The sequence below is a fragment of the Egretta garzetta genome, unplaced genomic scaffold (genome assembly GCF_000687185.1).
Source record: "Egretta garzetta isolate BGI_Z169 unplaced genomic scaffold, ASM68718v1 scaffold593, whole genome shotgun sequence".
Classification (NCBI taxonomy): domain Eukaryota; kingdom Metazoa; phylum Chordata; class Aves; order Pelecaniformes; family Ardeidae; genus Egretta; species Egretta garzetta.
The window spans coordinates 81,256-103,895 of NW_009259106.1; the positions used below are offsets into that span (position 1 = coordinate 81,256).

General features: G+C 36.0%; 1 protein-coding gene across 1 annotated transcript in view; it reads right to left on the reverse strand.

The window, feature by feature from the left end:
* Positions 1–22,640, reverse strand: part of SPOCK3 (SPARC (osteonectin), cwcv and kazal like domains proteoglycan 3) — a 135,960-nt gene that overhangs the window by 54,323 nt on the left and 58,997 nt on the right. The window contains exon 4 of the mRNA XM_009635318.2: positions 6,821–6,935. Within this exon, the coding sequence (XP_009633613.1) occupies positions 6,821–6,935 (115 nt within the window). The remainder of the gene's footprint in view (positions 1–6,820; positions 6,936–22,640) is intronic.

The following is a 22,640-nucleotide window of genomic DNA, read 5'->3' on the forward strand; positions in this document are numbered from 1 at the left end:
GCTCGCTCACTCCCCCCCCTCCCTCTGTGGGATGGGGGAGAGAATAGGAGAAAAGAAAAAAAAGTAAGACCCGTGGGTTGAGATAGAGACAGTTTAATAAGAGAGAAGAATAACAATAGTAGTAATAATAATAATAACAATAATAATAGTAAGAGAATATACAGAATATATATAAAACAAGTGATGCACAATGCAATTGCTCACCACCCACTGACCGGTGCCCAGCCCGTCCCGAGCCGCGATCACTCCCCCCGAGCCGCGATCACACAGCTCGAGCTGCGACCACACTGCCCGCGACTGACCGAATGGAACGAACCGACCGAACGAACTAACCCCCCCGAGCATGACGTTATATGGTATGGAATAGCCCTTTGGTCAGTTTGGGTTAGCTGTGCTAGCTGTGCTGTACTCCCAGCTTGTTATGCACCTGGGCAAGCAGGAGAAGCTCAAAAAGTCCTTGAGTAGTCTGAGCACTACTTGGCAACAACTAACAACATCAGTGTGTTATCAACATTATTCTGGTACTAAATCCAAAACACAGCACTATGCTAGCTACTGTGAAGAAAATTAACTCTATCCCAGCCAAAACCAGGACAACTATCTGTCCTCAAAATGTAATAATGCAAAGTAGAGGTTAAGGAGTTAACATAAATGTTATTTTTGTCCCTAAATCTCTTTATTTGTGAAGTCTGGAAACCCTCTTTGAACACAAACAAAACAAAAGCTCTATTTTGGCATCTATACTTGTGCTATATGAAGAGAGGCTGAAGTCATGTATTGAGAAGATGCTGCTATGTAAATAAAATAAGAGGATTTGGGAGAGTGCCATTTCGCTATTTGTTTAAAAAGAGTCCCTATATTTGTTTTTCAAGCACTGATGCACACAGAATGAAACGGAATCCACAGTGTCTTTAATCCTACTGTTACTTATCCTCATCTTTTCATAGCAATTAACAATTCAGCAGTATTCAGTACAAAATAGGATGCAGCTGAGAGAGCAGCTATATTCTGTGATTGAAGTCTTTCAGATATGCTAACTGAAAATACTTTCAGCTTGCAATGTTGCCTTTTCACTTCCTTCTGGCAAAAGCTTAGACTCAAAGAGTATGACATTTATAGCAGCTTCCTATGTTACCTATATAGTCCTCCTCAGATGATCAGATAAAGAGAAGCCATTTTTTTCATGAATATAAGTCCACTTCTGTTATTTTAGTGAAAATATCAAGTGAGATCTTGCTACAGGACTTACTAGAAATTAACTCAAAAATTGTTCAGAGCAAATTCTTCTATTTCCGTAGCCAATGAAAGTGGATATTTAAAATTTTACCCACAATGTTATAGCTTTTTCCATCTAAACTGCAGGACCTTCAACTGATTCTGAGCTTTTGGGTATGACTGCATGTCCCAGCTGCATCTTGACTCTATGTCAGGGCAGAATCCCAACTTCGTTTCCACAAAGAAGATATCCAAAAACATAATCCAGGAGGATGCTGTAAGCACACTTCAGCAAAATCTTTGAAATAGACTGTTTGGGAGACCAGGATCCTGGGCACATCACAGCACACATTTATCACAGTGTTTGTGTAGCTCAACAGGAACATAAAACATAGGCACTCTGTCAAGATTTTCGGATTTAAGGATAATTAAACTTTCCCAATGTATGTACTTTAGAGTAGAGCAAGTTCAAGCCAACTGACAATGGATTGCTTTTCTTGAATACCTTTGGAAGGTCTTTGACCACAGCTATAAGTTGTCAGCCATATACTTATCTGCTATCCTGGCATTCAAAACATGTTTAGCAAGGATCTTTCTGTAAAATAAGAAATGCAATGTATGTCTTCATGGAGCATATTCCTTTAGACTGACACACCCACTGGGATTTTGTCACCTGCATTACCAAATGTCTCATGTTAGGGTACTGTGACAATGAAGAGAGAAATACCCCGGGTATTTGGTCCAGGCAAGAAAAAAAAAACCCAAACAAACCGCAACCAACCAACCAAAACAGTCCAGCAACACCATCTTGCATCTTGAAGGTTTTAATTGTTATTAATATCTTATACAATTTTTTAAATTATTACTTAGTTGATAAGCCTCTCTATAAGAAGTAAGGGAGAAACAGAAGGAAACGTTTGCAACGATGCAATGAGTATGGTATCATTTAATGCAGAGCGAATAATCTCCTTCTATCTCAGTTTCTGAATGGACATGAAACAATTTTAGTTCAGGGACTGACATATTCCTTCCTCTACATCATCCTGCAGCTTTCAAGAGATGTTAAATGCTACAGCTGATCACAGAGAAGGCTGTTGTCTGGGATCTCCCTTTTGATTTTCCGGAAGGTGGGGTATAAAACTCCTCAGTCTATCAACCTCTACTTTCCTAAGAAATATATACCCATCTAATATCAATAATTTTCCATATCTTAACTGGCAATATAAGTACAATGCTAGTAAAAAAGAAAGCCAAGGGAATATTAAGACTGGAAACAAGGTAAAGTTCATATAGAAAGAGATTATAGATTAATCCAAATCCTGGATCACAACAGTCCTATGCTAACTCCTCAATCAGTATCCAATATAAGCCAGAACTACTCTTTCAGTCATTTGGAAAATGTAAGGTATGATATTGCAAAGATTATGTATATAAGCCTCATATACACTACATTAAATGATATATAACTAAAATATATAAAAATAGTTAGAATTGTATGTCCTTATTTCTAAGACACATACTCCTCAGGCTGCCTTGTTTCTTTACGTAGAAAAAACATGGGTCTTGACCTATAACATGAGAATTAAGTAACAGTACAAAATGACTTTCACTTGTCAGCATGTCATGCTCAGTAAATGGATTGTAAACACTTATTTGAGAACATGAGTACACTGCTGTAGAGAGATTCATTCTCCATTTTTTTAAAAATTCAAAATAACAAAAGCAACACTAAATAAGCTAAAAAGCAAGACAATGCTTCTGGGATCATACCATGGTATCACTAAAGTTTGTAGGCAATTGCAACGGTCATTGATGATGTTCATTAACATCAAAAGAAGCTGACGCACCTGAGAAAAGTGTTTTGAATATATTAACCTGCAAAATAAAACATTCTTGCAAAGCAGAAAGTTCAGTTGTGACCCCAGTTTGTTCAACTTTTTGTTCTTGCTGCTTTCCACCCATTATTAACTACTAAGATTACAAAATGAAATATTTCTTTTTTTCTAACAGGACAGTAAAATTCCTTTACCAAAGCCTTGAAATCAGTTAAGAATTTGAGAGAACTCCCCCACAACCTCACTCTTTCAGTCGGATTTTAAAACTTTAGTTTTTACTTTCTTTGAGAAATGTTAGCAATGTGTACTTATGTTACTCAAATTTGTCCATTTGAGTATCTATTCATAGGCTTCAAATCAAATCAGTACAAAGCCAACATGAATCAGTAGTGGACTAGAAAACTGGAAATTAGACTGAAGTAAAATTTACAGTTACTTAAATGTTGACTGGGAAAAGACACAGCTGAAAAAAAGACTAAGTTAAAATTAGCAAAAAGTACCAAATGACAGAAAAACACTCAAGAAAATTATTTTTGTTCTAAAACCCAAACTTTAAGGAAACAAGCTATGTTAAATAAAAAGAAAATCTATTAACGACACAAGAAAACATTCCAATAGAAAAGCCTTATCTCCTGCACCTCTACTTCTCTATTATTGTCACCTAACTTTTCTGTTAACTGTGCCAGTCCAAACTTTGATAAAATGGAAGTGGCATTTCCCAAATATTCCATTAAATAAAGAGATATGGGACAGAACTAACAATTAGGAGGCTTACTGCACGTTATGCTTCTGCACATAGAGTATTTAGATTGGGAAAATGGCAGTAGGGATGGTGTTGGGGGTGGGTGGTAGGGACCTTCCTGGATGAAGAATGGCTTCCCAGGAAGAAGAAGGGGTCTCCAAAAGAAGACAGTGAAGATCCTGGCTGCTGGAAAGATGCTAGAAGCAAGGTGAGATCCTGGAGATCAGAGAGATGCTTTGAGCAGAAAAAGTATTCATGCGGTGCTTGTTTTCTGGGCAGTTGAGGATGGGTGATCTGATTTGCCAGAGGGTAAAGCAGATTAGGTGTGAAGACATAACAGTGTTAAAGGTGAACAGGACTTTGCACATTCCTAAATATGTGTGCAACTTCTGCATTTACCCCATTGGCTGGTCTCATCTCCTTCTCTCAGTGACACAGTTGGTAACCCTGCACTTTGCATCTAGCGTTTTTGTTCTTATCCATCAGACTGAAGAGCAGGACTAGCAAAACCACTGTCCTCTATGCCAGGCAAGGGACAAGTCTCAATACATCTCAGAGCAAAAGGATCATAACTACTATTTGGAGCAAAAAATGGTGCCCACACACTGCCAGGGTGATAGAAGTCTTCCCAGCCTTGTAAAATGTACAATGCCACAGAAGCCTTCCTGGTTTCTGGTTCTACATAACCACCAGAACAAAGATTCTGAAGAGCTTAGGAAAATAAAGACCTGCAGATTCCAGTCAGTGAAATCCCTATAGTCACAAGCGTGCAAAAGCCAGTATGACCCAGATGCCCCAAATCCTGGCACATATTTGAAAAGGAGAGTAGGGCAAAAATAGGACAAAGCAACGGCTATGCCTGGAAAATAAGATAGGGTCCTGTTTTGTTACCAACTTATACATCTAGTTCTAGATCAAGTTCTTAGCCCTTTCATTTCTGGATTCAAGCTAACAGCCCCTCCATGTAAGTCAAGTTCAATGTTACTGAATGTATCACTAAAATGAGCCAGCTTTCACAAAACCCAGGTTGTCCGCGCCTGCCTCGTGCATTGATAAGAGAGCAGGATTAGGTAAACTTCAGAGCTCACATCCAACTAAAAGTTTCCTATGATTTTACAATTAGGTTCATGCACATTTTTGAAAGGCAAACCTGTTTTTCTGAATACTGGTTTAATTTAGCTTCCCAAAGGAGTATGAAATTCCACACAGTATGTCTATAGACATACTTTGCTTTTTAGGTACACAAAAAAATCAGCAGAATTTGTCAATCTGAAGAAAATTAAAACTTGTCTTAAATATGGGATGTATTTTAGGAAACCCTCACTTAAGTTTTCCCTGAAACTGGAGCACTAATCTTACTTTGCCACTTTGGCTTCGTCAAATTTCTAAGCAACTGACATGTGCATATACATCTTAGAACACTTAATGGAGTTCAATTTTAAGAAAATAATTGTATTCTTACAACAAAAGTTCTTATAACAAAGTTATAACAAATTTTGTATTCTGTTAAAATAATGGCTGAAATTTCAGTAATGATACTCAGCTCACTTATTTCTCATGTCTCCTGGCCTTTGGCCTTGTAAAGAAATTATATTCCGTTTTCAATGTTGCAGTAAAATAAAGCAGCTGGAAAAGCCCTGTATGTTGCTTGCCCTCACAATCTGTCAGGACAGGACTAGTGTTAAGTCCTGTACTCATATAGGATCTTTTTTCCTTCTCTTCTATGTAACTAAGCTTAAGCAGTCTTGATTCTTTGGCAGTATAAGCCTTCAAGAAGAGTTCATTCCTAATTAAAAACAATTTCATTTTGTTGAAGCCAATAAAATGTATCTATACATTTTCAATATTTAGGTACAGGAATACCAGAAATAGAATGTGCTTGAAAGAACACACACAAAGATAAAAATAACTTCATCAGGTGAAACAGCTTCCAGCAAATAAAATGCTAATTTTATTTTGGTAAAAAATGAGGGCAATGATACCATATTAAAAAACTAACACTGGAGAATGGTAGGCCTACTGCTCATGGAGATGTTTCATGGCTGATTATCTTAATTTCATTTCATGCCCACTGTTAAGCAAATACCCCCACATCTATGCTAGAGATGCAGAAATTGTTGTTGCTAGTGACAACTGCAACAGCATTAATGCTATACTAAGTCTTATCAAAGGGGCTACTAGCTAAGGCTTCCAGTGTTTTTCATTTGGGCTGGCAATGTGACCAGATGACAGATTTATTTATTTATTTACAGATACTACATGAAATTATAAATTAATGCTTTAAAAAACCCTCAAGGCTTTATTGTTTGGCAGAGGGGTTATAGCATAGGGAATATTTGATTACACATATTCAATTAATGTTTAATTACACAATCTATGATATTGCAAAGACCAAAATAGTTACCTAAAGGAGTGTTTCAGAGCAGTTTTTTAATTGACTTGTATGCCTGCACAGAGCTCGATGTTTACAGTGGACACCTCTATTCACTGTTAAAAGAACATTCATTCATTTTCCAGCAGCCTAATCTCACATATGGCCCAAAAGGAAACTGATTTATTCTTATCAAACACTTGTCAAACAAAGAACTCACTTTTATATGACAGCCTTTCCTAATAGTTCCATAGTTTAAGTGTAACTGCCTGCTCTTATGAGCACTAACAAGGACTTTTAAGCTTCCTTTTTTCTGCCACACTTCATTTCTTGATTATTCAATTGAAAACACTGAGGAGCAAGGAATGAAATTTTCTTTGTCTTAAGTACAGCCGTAAGTATCTCAAAGAGTAGTAAAGAGTAAAAAAAGAACAACAATTACTCATACTACAATAGCTGCATTTGAAAAATACAGTTGTATTTTACTGTAGGCACAATTTCAAAACCCATAGCAAAGAAAACAACCTTGAATAAAATAAAGCTGCTTTTATTCAAGAATAATCAGTGTTTGTGATCACTGTAGTCTTCTGTGAGCAAAATCTTATTTCCTTCTAGAAACGAGCAGTTAAAAATATCATACAAATTACCATCACTCACCTCTCCTATCATTTCTGCCTGAGTTTGTGGATTTGTCAGAAGGGCAAGGGCAACGTCCTTCGCATTTCACTGAGATTTGTTTTCCTGAGACACAGGCTTGATAGTCTAATTTGCACTGTAAGGAGAGAGAATGACTATCATTAATATAAACGTCTTATAATAAAAATTATAGCTCTAAGTACTTCAAAGCAATCTTTCATGAAGTGCTTAAATCTTTGCAGACATAGGGGCTAGGAAAACTTTTCCGCAGTATATGCTAACCTTGTACTAAGAATTATGTTAGATGCAGGTACAAAGTTTTTGTTCTCTAATCTGGCTACAGTGTCAGGCTCAATTCAAGCATGAATGCACTTGTGGTCTTAGACTGATTTGAATATGCATACTAAAAAGAATTAGACTGCACTGATTCTATTTGTATTATAAAACAAAATAAGGCAACAATATTCATTATTGAATATCAAGGAAGCTATTAACAGTGAATTATTATGGACTTTATCACTTAATTTCTCCCTTTAAGATGACAGTATCCTAGTAAAAAGCAGTAAGAAATAAAATGGAAAGCTGTGCCTGATGGAATTCTGCACAGTGACAGTCTTTTCTGATATAGAATCAGATTAATTTGTGCAGTTCTGATCTGTGTACTTACAGCTTCAATTCAGAAACCATACAAAAATTAATAAAATTTAACCAGGAAATTGAATTGTTGTTTCAGCATCTAAAAATAACATAAAGACCACATACATAGAAAATAACATTATTGTAAACATTGGCATTCTTACTGAAAAGCTGAACTTTTCAGAATTCCAAAAGAAAAGTTCTTGACATACAGTCTTCCTGCAGGACATTTTGCCAATGTATTATCAGGAAAAACACAAATGAAAACAAAGGGGGGGAAAATAGAGTAGCTACAAAGAGCTTTTTCAGAAAAGGAAAGGAAAGAAAGAAAATGGCTATGGAGAATGCTTCATCCTTGAACGAAGGATGGAAGATGTCTCATTAGCCAATTAAGGGAAATACAACTTGGAAGTGCAGAAAACCAGCTCAAGTAAGAAATGAAAATATGAAGTATTTTCTATGTATCACAAGACTTCAGAACAATCTCATGAGAATGTGTGCCTTATATTCCCTGAGTCATCTTCCATTTGGGTATCTAACTTCAGTTTAACGCAATACTATTACACAATTATCAGGATTTCTGGCAAACCCTAAAGCTGATGTTTCTCTCTCTCTACAGGTGGGAGTACTGTAGCTATGTAAGAATAAAAGAGCCTCCTGAAAGACTGCACTTGAGGTTTCCGCTCGTATACAGATATAAGCACTGCCAATTCACAGAACTTTATTGACCTTTCATGCAGTTGGGCTTCTAACCCTGTCACACTGTCATGCAGTTCTCCACCAAGCACAAGCTGAGCTGAATCACTGTATTAAGCACAAGCTGAACTGAATTATCAAGTAACTTTTTGCACCACTCCCAACACAAAAAAGAAGATGCATCAGAAGAGAGAGAAAAGAATACCTCAATTTTTGTGCATTTACCTAAAATCGTCATTATAGTTCAGTTCTGAATGTGCTACCTTTTGCCAAAAAGGCATAGTTAAAGGACAATAAGGCTAAAAGAATCTTTTAATCTCAACAAAAAAGAACAGATCTGTTCCAATTGAAAGCTATACAAATACCACTAATATCTCATAAAGGACCAGAAAATTGAAGCAAAGCAAACAGTTCTGCCTATGTTGACTACGAAACAACTGACTGCCTTTTGTATACCTGCACAGTTTTCCTGGCTGTACAGAGTGCTTGCACTAGCCATGATGCCCACCAGACCTCTTTCCAGAAAGTGCATGACCTAATTCACATTTCAATACTCGAAACAATCTTCAGAGTTAGGAGAATGGATCATAGCCCAAATTTAATACGTTTCTGCTGAAAACAGTTATCTTCCCTTTTTTAAGATATGAGAATTTTTATTGTCCAATCATAGTAGCTCAAGGAGTCAAATCTACAAATGTCTGTGCTTTAGCTTTGATTACTCCTGTTGGTGACTGAACTTAATGAGAGCACCATTTAAAACTGGGCATATAAACCCATTTCAGGTCTGTTTTACTGAGAATCAGAATATGAAGAGTGCCAAACAAAGGAGCACTATTTTTTCCCCCTGAAGTTTTCTTTAATACTTTTCTTGAGAGATTCTTTTTTACAGACTTCAGTGCTTCTATTTTATTTCACTCGAAAGTTGCTGAAGTAACTAGTAAATACTTCAAAGTTGCTCCAGCTAACATAATAGGTATGAATGGTGAGTTTAGTCCTTTTGGTTTATTTTTCTTTAAAGTTGTCTTCTCAGTTCTATTTGTAAATATTGCCTTTTTACATGTTAAGAAAAACTTAATGCCCAACACCTGCCACAGGCTCAATTCCCAAGTTACTGAGTGCAAGGTCAACACATAACACTTCTAAATCAGCATTCCCATTCACAGGTATGCTAGAATTTTACACTCGCTGAACTCATTTTATGGACAGCCATGCAGCAGTGCTAGATTCCTTGTCTCCAGAAACAAAGCAAAATCATGGTACTTGCATAAGTCAGAAATGATTCAATAGGCTGTTCTGACAATTTCATATCAGCAGCTAATGACACCAGGAATATAACCCTGGTTCAAACCTCCTGTCTTAAAGCCTAAACCAAACCTATTACTTTTGTGTGCATTTGATTGGCATGGATACAAGGACAGGATACACTTTATTTATTACATTAAGTTCCAAACAATTCCAACTTCTCTTGTATTTGTAAACCAAGTTTGAGGTATATATCATACATTTCCATACATACATGTTTACCTTTAGAAAATCCCAAAGCAACTTCCTGTGACCAACTGACATAATTTTTCAAGTGTGAATGACAGTACACATGCCATGAATATATGAGCAGGACACTGGTAAAACCTGTAACTTGGGAAAACATCTGGACTACTTCAAATCCACAGGAAACCTCTACAGAAAGGAGGCATATGTCAGCAAGAGTGTCATGCATACAGAGATAAATCTCAATGTTGAGGGAAAAGGATATTCAGAGAATATTTATACAGTCTAGAAGTTCTCCAGTTAGTTGACTTTGGTATTTACATCCCTGAACACTTGAAGAATTGCCTGAACAGACTTGTAGCCACTGAGAGATTGTGAAGAAGTACTATTAAACTGGAAATTAATGAAAGATGAAGAAAATAAATAAGGAAGGAAAAGACGATCCCAGAAACTACAGAAAAAAAAGCTGTTAAGTTTGATTTCTGGGCACCTAGAAGCAGAAAAGAGATGGATCACACTACAGGGTTTTATCAGGCAAATCATAATAAATTTCATTTCATTCTATGGAAGAACTTCTAGAAAACAGAGATATATATTAGATTGCAAGTACCTTGATTTTACCAAGGCTTATTATGCTCTTTTACATTGCAGCCTTGTAAGCCATACTGGGAAGTATGATATTTGTGTGTCCATATGGTAAGGTGAGGGCAAAACTGTTTGAAAGTGATCCTCAGAGCGTAGCAATCAACGGCTCACTGGTAAAATGGAAGGTTACACCAACTGGATTTTTGCAAGGAACTATTCTGTCTTTTTGTTAATGGCTTGGAAGATGAAATAAAAGATATCCTATTAAACATGGAAGAGGCTGGAATAACTTTAGAAGATAGGAATATAATAAAAATAGTCATATTATTAAAATAGGCCAAAATATAATATAATTAAATACAGAAAACTGCTATGTTCTACTCTTAGGTAGACATAATAATCACAGTGAAAATACAAGCTATAGAACAACTGGCTAGACACCATTCCAAAGGAAAAAGAAAAATCCAGTGATCATTATGAACAACTGAATGGTGATTAAAAACATTACCATACCAGGATATATAAACAGGACCACAATCTACAAAACATACAAAGTAGTTCCACACACCTGTGGCAGCACTTAAAATAGAGCACCCTGCCCAGCTTTGTAACAAGTTTTCAAATAAGGCAGGAATTAGATGGGAAAAGTCCAAAACAAGAGTAATAGGAATGACTAGAGGCCTAGAAAATAGTCACCGAGAAAGAGGCTCAAGGAGTGGGGATGTTTGGTCTTGAGAAAAGAGGATTCACATAACAGCTGTCAAATAGGTAAAAAGCATCTGAAAGATATCTGAAATGAATATCATGATGATTGCTACCAGAAATAATTGGCTTAAATCAGTACAGGAAAGTTTCAGATTAGATACTAGGAAGACTTTCTAATAATAAGGGTAGTGAAGTATTAAAATAAATTGTTGGAGAAGTTTATTGAATCTTAAGATTGTCTGTACAACCAGGATTAGGTAAGTCTGTCAGGAATGATACCTGTGTAGTTTATCTTGCTTTGAGAAAATGGGTGGACCAGATGGCATCAATCTTATTAATTGAGGAAGTACAGGATAGACCTGCTCTGGGAATGAACCAGTGTCAAAAGACTATTGCTTGCATAAATCTTGCTCATTTGCTGGGGAGATTGAAAGACGTGTAACGAATGAACTAGGGAGACTATGTGAAATAAAAAGAAAATAATGCTTATGCTGGTCCACGGATAACTTACTTCAGCAAAATTCTGTTTGGTACTGAGTGTATTTGTAGTCTCCCAAGTTCCTGAAAACCTGAGATCTGATTTGGGAACATGCTAAATATGTTTAGATAAACTAAAACAAAAATGAATTGAACATATAAATGCTTTGCAAAGTGAAACACAAAAACCCCAATCCTTTAATTTCACATTCAAATCTCACAAATAATTTTTTTGCTTCCATCTATCTACAGAACCATCTTCTACTTTTAAAACAACACTCATATCACACAGAGGGACTGTATGTGAGACAGTGTAAATTTGTTACTATTTGCAGATCAAAATCTACAGGAATAAAGACAGATGAGGAATTTAGTTTAACCGTGTGGCTACTGTATACTAAGAGACCTAAGTGCAGAGAAAATGAATTACTGATTAGATACAAGAGACGTATGTCCATTCTGTGTGTTAAGTGAGTGAAAAGCCCTGTGGAAGAAATGGCAACAGAATTAAGTTAAGATTGCATTATATGTCTACCCAAAAAGACAAACAGTGCTTGTGCAACATTAACTTTGACATTTCCTAACATTTTATCAATTGGCTTTTTCTCACAGACTTAATTCTGTCCCTTTTTGAGAACACTGCTACCCTCAGTGGCAAGATAACTTATTTCTCCACAGTAGTACTGTCTTGCTAGGAATATCTAGCAGCTTTTAAACAAACTAACTAAAGCTAAGTACTGAGGACACATGTGATTTCTCTGGCAACTAAAGAACAGAAGCTCATGCACTAGGTGTCTTCAGGTGTGGTCTGCAGATACTCCCTCCACTTCCTCCTTTCCTCCACCTTATACATAGTGGACAGCCAGAGGCAGATCTGGTATGCCCCTGCAGTATACAAGTCAGCAGAAGTTGGCTGCCAGGGCATTCACCTGAATCTCCAACATGTACTGCATCCATTACGTGCTTCAAGCCACAGCAACACTGCTATTTAGCCCTTGATATTGAAAGATTGAAGTTAGGTCAGGTACATCAACACAGCCTTTTCTACCATATAAACACAACTGCACAGTATCAGGTGAGGTGAGAATTGAATGTTGAATTGGAGTCTTTTACAAATTTTCACGTGCTGAGGTATATGACGCTTAAATGCGTTCTAGAACACTATCACATTTAATGCTGAGCATTTAATAAACTACTTTTTAGACAACCAGTAACTAATACTTATGCAACTGTAAAAAATGTTTAATCTTTGAGAGGTAACTGGCACCTTTAATTGTACCTTATCTGAACAACGAAAGCTCTGTAGAGGTCCACGACTGTTTTTGTGCATTTAAAATTAAACAGGGCATGCTATCCAATTCTAAGAGAAAATACACTGATGATAATTAAATTCAGATTCACCTGATAATTTTTAGTTCATATGCTACAAATACTTAATTTGAATATAAACATTCATGTTTCTGACACTAGCCAGTGAGAGGGAAGAGAGTAAGAGGCCCTACTGCTGACTCCTCAACTCTTCCACATCCTTGTTAACTCAGCTCTAACCAAACCTTACAGTGTATGGGAGAGGAGAATAAGTGATCTAGTGCAGGTGAAACTGAGGATATCAGTAGGCATTGGAGAATTCCAAAATCTTACCACCACAGTCTACAAGTTGTACACCACAGCTTTCTGCCCTGCTACCTACCAGCTGAACATTCATAGGTCAAGCAATTATAGCACAAACAAATAGAGTGGCTGACAGAAGAGAATTAGGAATATTCTCTCAAATTTACATGTTCCTACCAAAGAAGCTCACAGTTCTTCCTTCTCTGCCTATTTTCTAGATGATCAGCAATAGGTGGTTAGGAGCTTTTTGTATAATATAGTCTACAGGATCTCTGAGAAAAGAGCTCTTTGCTAGAGCACCGCAAAAACAGATACTGAAGAAAAGAATGAAGTGTTAAATATTTCTTCCAGTATCACCATGTGTTATACTGGTAGAAACCCCTGCTGCAGAACTCCACATGCATCCATCGATACAGATCTCTTTTCTCCCTGGTTTTAGAACCTGATATCTGTCAGTTGAACAGATAATCTCTGATTACCATTACTCAGCACTGTGTGCTTCCAACTTCATTTCACGCTATTTTACGTATCCACATTCCCCATTTTCTCACTTTAGCCCCATTTCACAAAGCTTACATACATTCCCCTGCTGAAAATTTTGCTTTTACTCTATTTTGTGCAAATTGCTATGTGAAATCATGGCCTTAGATTTGAGTAACCTAAAGTAAAATATGTAAGAAACCACAATATGCTTTAACTGGGTTGGTGATTCCTGTCACTAATCATGGGGGTGGGATGGGCAGAGTGAGTATTGATCAGGTTATGTTCCAGGTCCAGTTCTACGCTTGATACGGAGCATGGAAGAGAGGTAAAGGACTGCTTGACACAAGAGGCCAATTCCAGGCAATGGCAGGTACTGCTTCTTTATGCAGTGGTGTCACTTTAGCTTGGCTTAAAATGGAGGGGAAACATGGCCAGAGTTAGTGACATTAATGTGGTGAACCTAATTTTGAAATTATTACGGCATTTTATAATTCTTTACAAAAAGCAGCCGAGAAGGCACATGCAGTTGCAATAAAGATTTTTTAACTAAAACCAGCTAGACATAAGGCCAAGATACCACATTTTCAACTAACTCAAGCTTTAGAAACAAAAAATGAATGTGCAAGTTTATCTATGAAGTGTCATCCAGATCTGTAGATGCCTTTTTGTCCTGTCAAAAACCTTTTCATCATGTGTATTATCTACCCAGAAGTAGGGTAAAAAAAGCAGGTAGGAGTTTGGGTAAAGAGCTTTTCAACAAACAAGTATTACTATTTAAAATGAAAATAACATTTAAAAAATACTAACCTTAAAAACATGCAACTAGCATTTTGACCAGAGAACAAAAGGAAATGTGCCTATTGAACCAAGACCCTGAGCAAGGAAAATCTTCTGTGGTTGAAAGAGAACTGATAATACATTGTTTATAAAGCTATGAACTAGAGAAAGCAATTTGCATGACAAAATGAAAATCTGTATGCACAGCTCCCTTCCTGTTCACCTCTATAGCTCCTGCCTCTTTTCTTCAGCACTCCGCAGTGCAATGGCATAAAAAGAAATGCCTGAAATCAGGTCAACTAGCTATTCAGTCTTTTTCAGACACCCTAGAAAACATATTAAGTCACAGAAACATGCAGATAGGTGCCTACTAGGATAATTTAAATTAGACACCTACCTGTATTTGCTTTCATACTTAAAGGCTTTTAGAGACACATGCTGCTTAGGAGCTTCTGAAAATGCTTCTAAGGACCTATATGCTTTTTTAAATCAGCGATCTGAATTTTTAGGCACCTGCTAAGTTTAGTATATAAATACCTCACCATCTTATTTTATACATTTTGCAAATAGGTAAACTAATATTTTATACCACCAAATGAGAAGGTAAAGCTTAATTAATGCCATATGACAAAACCCTGTGATATCCCTACTTGACACATATTATTCCCAGTAAATTAAAATGTATTAATAATAATGCTTCTAGTCATTTTTTCTATAAAATAATGTAATAATTACCTCATATCCAAATTAATATTTCAATATTCCTTGAAGACAATAAACTCTGTAAAAAACAAGATATTTCAAATATAAAAATAATCTTTAGAGAGTGTTTAAAAAAAATGGTTAACAAAAGGGGTAAAAATGTATAACCATATTACTCCTACCTATATTATTCCTTCTGATCTTGGCTTATTCCAAAATTATAAACACCAATGCAGTTTGAAAATATACTAACAGCTTATTGTAAGCATGCTTAATACAAATAATTTCTCTTTCTGACATGTACATGCCTATAAATTAAGTCTATAAATTTGGGCTGTCATTCAGAGCTCCTGTCCATACAGTCCAAATTTCAGCACTTCAATAGGTTCCTTGTTTCAAACTTCATCATTTTTAGCAGATCAAAGCTACAGATGCACAGAATGTCACTCAACACAGTATGTACATGAGAGATCCTTGCTGCATCTCATTGCTGGCATTCAGAGTTTTGTATTTGGAGAAAATTTCTTGAAAGCCATGAAAAGGAATATCACTCAGACAAAGCTAACTTTAGATTTTTCAAGTTCCCTCTTCAAATCTGAAAATTAATATTCAAAGAAAAATTGAAAACATGAGCAAGAACATTCACTTCTCCTAAACCATCACCTTAAAACCAGCTGACTACTCTGGTTCAAAATCAGCACAGAAAGATCTTCATTGATTTTCAGCTAACATGCAAATTTCTGAGTAAAGTCAATGGTAAAATAAAAGTCACGCGAAGCTATAAAGCCTCATAGTAAGACACAAATGGCTTGTAAAAGCACGGAATTTTTTGTTAAAAGAATCTGCTTATTTCTTATTAACATGCATTATCACTGTATTTTTAATGTGATGTGGTTTCCTAAACCATGCTGGCTGATTGCATTACTAATTAAACACATTCAATTTATCTAATTATATCTAAGTTGAAATATTTATAGTTATATGTGAGCTAAAATAGCATCTAAAGGGTGTGTTCATTAGTCTTCAATTACAGGAAAAACAATGAAAGTAATAAAAGTAACAAGCATGGACCTAGCTAGTCAATGCTAAGTTATCCCATCCAAGTTTCCAAGACATTTAAACTAGGCTATTTCAATTGGGGGGGGGGGGGGGTACCATATATTATAGTTCATTTAGGTGAAACAGTCACCAGTGCACTACAGAATTCCCCTCTGGATTAGAGGACACACCTAGGCATGCTCAGTTTTCTTACCATCACATTGCTTCTACAGCTCTCTACTCTGTTTTTTTACCCACCTAAAAAATATATGCTAAAATTCATTTGAACTCAAAGTACTAGATTTCATTTATCAAACAGTCCAAAATAAAAGGCTACCTGTGCTGCCACTGAAGGAAATGTTTATGAAATGCCACGTTCATAATAGTTTCCATCTCGTCAGGGAAGAAAGATGCTGTTGTGCAAGTGAGAGTTAATATTCCAAAGCGTGGCTGGTTTTCCCTCGATGATGACATGTATCTCTTCTTGAGCTGAGACACATATATCTTGTGTAGAGACACACAGCCTAAATCTTTCTACTTTTTGCTGTTAGTACTTAATTTCTAAAATATACAAAAATATTTCCCCTTTCTGTGTCAAAAGCATATGGATTAAAATAAAGAAAAAAAAAAAAGCCAAGTCTTCATATATCATGTTCTCAATGAAGAGTTAGAGTGGTAAATTTTGGTAAACAAACTCTTACTTTTCTCTTCCGGTAAGCCCATGGTGGTCTGTGATGCTTCTTTTTTTTTTTTCTGAAACTTCGCTGTGACACACAGGACCTACCTCTGATACTCAGTCCTATGTTTCAGGTCCCTGTCTCTCAGTTCTCATCAGTGTCCAGATCTGTTCTTTATGGACCTAAATTATTTTACTTTCATACTTTTTTCTTGTTTACTTAGGGTCTCATCCAAGAGTAAATCTGTTTGTTAAGAAACACTTTCTTTCACTTTGATCTCAAGGTTAACGTAGAAAAAACAAGCAAGCGAGCAGAGAGACTTGTGGAAGAAAGGTCTATTATTATTATTTGCTTCTTGTAAATTTAGCAGAGAGCAGACAGCTTAAAAGACATTGGATATGTAAACAAACAGGTTGGACAGTTCCTCTCTTTGCTAGAAATGACTGAAGTTGGGATAGATCACAGGCACACCCCTGAAGAAAACTGATGAAGGTAGAAAGAAGGCAGGCTTCCCAAAGGACTCCATATTCTCACAGGAGGACCTTAAGGATTTTGTTTGAGAGCTGGCTAAAACATTTTGAGCATTTCTGAATATCAACAATTCATTTCTTTGAGGTTTTTTCTTTTTTGGTTTTTGTGTTGGTTTGGTTTCTCTCCCCCTGCCCCCCTCCCCCCCCCAAGAGGGAGTATGAGAGGTGTATATTAATGCTTCAGAGAGTCTTGAACTGAACAAGAACTTCACAGCAACACCCAGTGTTGTAAAATTCACATAACCCAGATACTTCCGGATGTGTGTTTCCATGTATGGCTTTGGATATTTTAAAGTGACATGATCTTGGAAGGGAAGTGAATGTGGTTACCAGGCACCACCTTAGAAAACTTGAATCCCAGACAATTTTCTGAGGTTCAGTTGAAGAACTGTACCATTTTACAGCCATAAGCTTAATATGCCTGAGCTGTGATAACATATTTGTTTAGTATCACAATGTTGAATGCTAGATATGTCTTATTAAAAGCCCATTAAGTAAGATTAGTATGCATATAACAAAAGGCTACACAAACATCATTCCCTTTCAATAATAATTTTAAAATTCTAAATTGCAGATGTATTCTAAGCAGAGAATCTTAAGTGTGTAAAAACGTAGTATACTGGCATTAGAGCATCAGAAATACTGAAAACTTGAAGGAATATTCAAACAATCCTGATACGTCTGAATTTGTTTTCAGTGAAATTATCTACATAGTAATTGGCTCATGTTTACAATATTTCATTGTTAGCTTTTCAAAATTACAAATAAAAAAACAAGAAACTTGGAAGATGATTCTTTAACAGTACAGACATTTTACCTAATTAACATCTGCTAAATTACTAGGACTGAAGCATTTCTTTTTCTCTGGGACAGCATAATTAGTTTATAGCACTGCTGGTCTAAATTTCTGTTATGGTGTCTCATGTTACTACTTGAAACTTCACAGTATTTCAGTTTCTTGCTAAGTGCAAGTGTGACCTACATGAACAGTGTGCAAGAATTTTTTTTTTTTAGAAACTAAACACTTTGCTCTGTTTGATTACTAAACTTAATTGCAAGTTCTAAAAAAAACTTAATTTGAATAATTACATTTTTTTTCTAGTAATTTTTACTTCATTTGCAGTTCTGTAGTTTTTCAAATGCTTACTGTTCCATTAATTGCTAAAGAAAACCAAAATGGCTAAGTAATCTTAAGTACCTCATCTTTTGTGCCTGCTACATCTATGTTGTTCCAAAATGCTTCCTTAAATGGAAAAATAGAATTGATTTTGAAGAAAATGGAAGATTCGGAAAAAGATAGAGAAATTAGAACCAATATACATTTGTTGTAACTCTCCATAACACATAGTACATGGAATAGGCTGTTTTAAAGCAACAAAATGATCAATGGGTCCACTGCTACTTGACAAACATATATTTAAATTCCACTATGACTAAGAGGACACAAGGAGACACATTCAAGGAAAAAGACCCAAGGTCTCATGGTTCAGTGCACTGGGAAGTGATATCTGATTTAAATATGCATGTAAAAACAAATGGTGCATCAGAATTAGGAGAAAACAGCAGATTTAAAAAAAAAAAAAAAAAAAAGACAGATGCCAGGCATTTAAGTTAGATTTTTGGCCTTTTTTTTTTCTAAGGTACCATTGTGTAGCTACATATTATATCCTACAGAACAAATTTAGGAAAATGATCCCTTTTAAGGACCTAAACTTACTGACTTCCATGGCACAATGGTGACAGGGAGAGAGAAACTGCTTTCTGAAAAAAAAAAAGTATAATCATCCCATTCATGTATCTATAGCAAAACGAGAAACATCTTTGTTACATTTTCTTCCACTTCTTCACATATCTGGAGTGTCCATCTCATGTACGAGGACAATTTAGGTGGCCATGGCTCTCCCCCACCCCAGGACATGGTTTGGAATGTTCCAAGGACAACAGAATGATGTGCCCAGAGTGGGATGTGAGGCTGCCAGAGACATGAGAATAGAAATGCACCACTGAACTTCTTCCTTACAGTAAGTGCTTACATGCGTTTCCCATACCATCTCCTACACTGGCACACTCTTTGGGGTCTTCTTTCAGAGAATTATTACCATAATATTTAAACGTTTTCACTGGGCCAAGACCTGAGCCTGTTTTCTTGTTTGCCATGAGCCACTTTCAATCTCATCTTCTTTAATCCCACTCTTATCACAAATTGTCTGCTAACTCTCAAATTTGTTCCCTAGGTTGGCATCATCTTGTTTCATGCCCACTGTCTTTAATCTCTCTCTCCCTTTATAAAAAGGTTCTTTTCCATGTTTCAAAAAAAAAAAAAAAAATCCTCCAAAGATCATAAAAATCCACTTACCCCACCTAACTGCCTCTCCAGTTACTACCCTCTTTATCCTTCACTCCACTGAAACAATGCTCACTACTGAGCTTCTGCTTGGTAAACCTGAGACAATCTTCTCTTCTGATCCCCTTCTTGCAACCGACACAGCTCATCACTATCTTCTCCACTGTTTTCTCAGGTGCCTTAATGTTTCAAACAGCTATGCAAACTTAAGAACGTTATTTATTATCTCTTAATGTTCCAGACCCATCTTTCTATTGGTTTCTTTTCAAAACTGTTTTCTGCTCCGCACCATCACTCCACAAGCATAACTATGCCAGTGGCAGCTCCTGTATTCAGCCCCTGTGCATTTCTGCCTGCAGATGACATTGATAGATTCTCCTGGAAAAGAATCCTTGTGGCAAAATGATTCTGATTATTTTAGCTGTAATTCTAGTTACAACATTTTGAATACCATATTCAAAAGATTAACTTGTGCAGGTTAATGCTACCATTCAGAGAAAGACTGTTCTTTAATCCCCAGATAAGTACAGAGGTTTCTAATGCAACCTAACAGTTTAAGAAATCTGAATCTTTAACTGTCTTCTCAACTTCACTTTAAGTAATTTGATTTTTCTTGTTTTACTGGCTGTCCTGTTTGACAGTTAACATACAAATTTAGATTTTCAGGAACAGGTTCTGAATAAGTTCTTTTTACATTCATTATTATGTATCACTATACTGCTGCTGTGATATGAGAGACATTTAATAAACACTGACACTTGTTTTGCTTTCCCCTACTTGTCCTATTCTTTTATTGGTTTGTCCTTCCAGCCTAGATTGTTTCAGATCTAGAAAAAACTTAATACTGTTTCAAAAAACAATGCAAAGGCATTACATAGATGAAGGATTAAGAAAACGTTTTCCGGTCCATAAACTAGTGGTTTTTTATTTTTATTGAAGTATTAAAGTTTATGCAAATTTTAATGTAACTCCAATATATAATTTTATATTAAACAAACATAAAAAAAATCTAAATCCACATACTTATCTACCTGTAAAAGTATATCAAGAATTCATATCCTTTTTTCTGACTGTTTGCTTTTCTATACCTTTTTCATCTTATTGTCAGAAGCTTGTTTAGACCCATTATTTTTGTAAAACATGATTTTTATTGCTATTTATACCCACAGGGATGCCATCAATCACACAAAGTTTTCATAGGTAGGAGAAAAAATATTTCGTAACAAATTCACTGTCAGTGTGAAACCAACTTGAGCAAATTGTTGCTAACAATAAAACTGATCTAGGACCTACTGCCAAGATGATTCTGGAATAAAATCATGGAGCAATGGGCATATTCTAAAGATTAATTTATTTCTGTAGTGTTTTCCTTTCAAAATACTCAAAACATTGCTCATTGATCCTATGTAAGGTTAGATTTTGTTACAGCAGGACTATTTGTGGACCGTGTTCAACCTAAGAGAGAAAACTTCAGCCTATTATACCCAACACCAGAGCTGTTATTAAAATACACAAAAACCACTCAAAAGACAAATTCATCTGATGCGTGACCACATTTTTTTGCCAGTGGACATTTTTCAGAAGGCCGAGTTATAATATAGTACAATATGGGAGAACTGTTCCAACAGAAGCATTCAAACCTGAGCATCATGATCTCATCCAGTTACACCAGCTTTTCTGTATGCACGCTGGAGAGCAGTGAGTTGCATTCTTGGGCAAAATAATGGCAGGAAGTGGACTGCAGTCACAAAACATCCCATCCGAGCTACACTCCATGTCCTTTTTATTTCCTTATTAAACCCAGGAAAGATGAAGCTAGAAACAGGCTGCAAAAGCTTTCCTGGCAGCAGTGACTGCATTTTCCCTGGAGAATGGATGGGGTGCAAAATACATAGGGGTACCAAAACCCTATGCTACAGCACTGCTTGAGAATTCCTAGAGTTAAAATCAATAATGCAGTTTCAAGTGCCAAAGCTCAGAGAAGTGCAGAAGGTAAAACTAGACTAATGAACTGTAAAACGCACACAGTATTATTTAAAGGCTATTAACTAAAAATTGTTTGTAACACCACCCTGGTAAGGAAACAGCAGGATCTCTTTATACTGGATTTCTTCTCACATAATAATTAACGTTCACTTTGATTACTCAACATTTTAGTACATAATATTTTTATTTCAACATTCTTGTAATGCTAATAATTAATATCTTACACCCGCTACTTTTTCTTTACACTGACTGCATGTGACTAATTGTGGGCTGACAACACAGTAAACCTAATCTGACCTGCTAAAATGAATGGGAAACAAAACATCCTTACCTGACTCTGGTACAGTTAACCTTTCTTTCTACATCGTCAACCCATTATATAATTTTTTTTTTCCCGAAGCAAAACATATATGAAATATCTAGAGTTCCATAATTTAATACAAACATTTGCATGGACTTGGCCTGAAAAGGGAGGGCATACTCCCAAAGTAGCATCCATCCAATAACTGCCAGCTGCCTGGCTGTGTTCTACAATACTATTACTATTTACTGACTTGTTTTCAGAAAATATATTACACAATTTGCCACGGTCATTGACAAATGCATTCTAAATACAAGAAAATTGCTATATAAACTCCTACTGGAGCTTGATGACACAATGAAACTCAACTTTTCCTGGAGTAAAGGAACACAAATATTCGTCTTTATGTCAATTTTTAAAATGACTGCTCCTGAAATAACCTTGCAAAGACCTCTATTTTGATGCAACTGAACCATGGAATATGAAATCATAACATTATCGAAAAGAAATAAAAATAAATATTTACAGACTAATACAGATCTTCTGTGGTCTTTAACTTTTTTTTTTTAGCATTTTGCTGCCATAAACTTAGATTTGAAATCTACCATTATGAGGTACTGGAAGACAAAAGGAAAACCCTGCAAAAGCTCTTTGATTACTTCTGCATTATATGCACATAAGAGACAGAGGTTGGATAATATGTACATTGCACTGACTGCAGCTCTGATAATGCACTGGAATGGAAGCAAAGTTTATTTAATCCACTCATTTCTCATCATTCTGTTGGAGAAGAACACCCTCACCT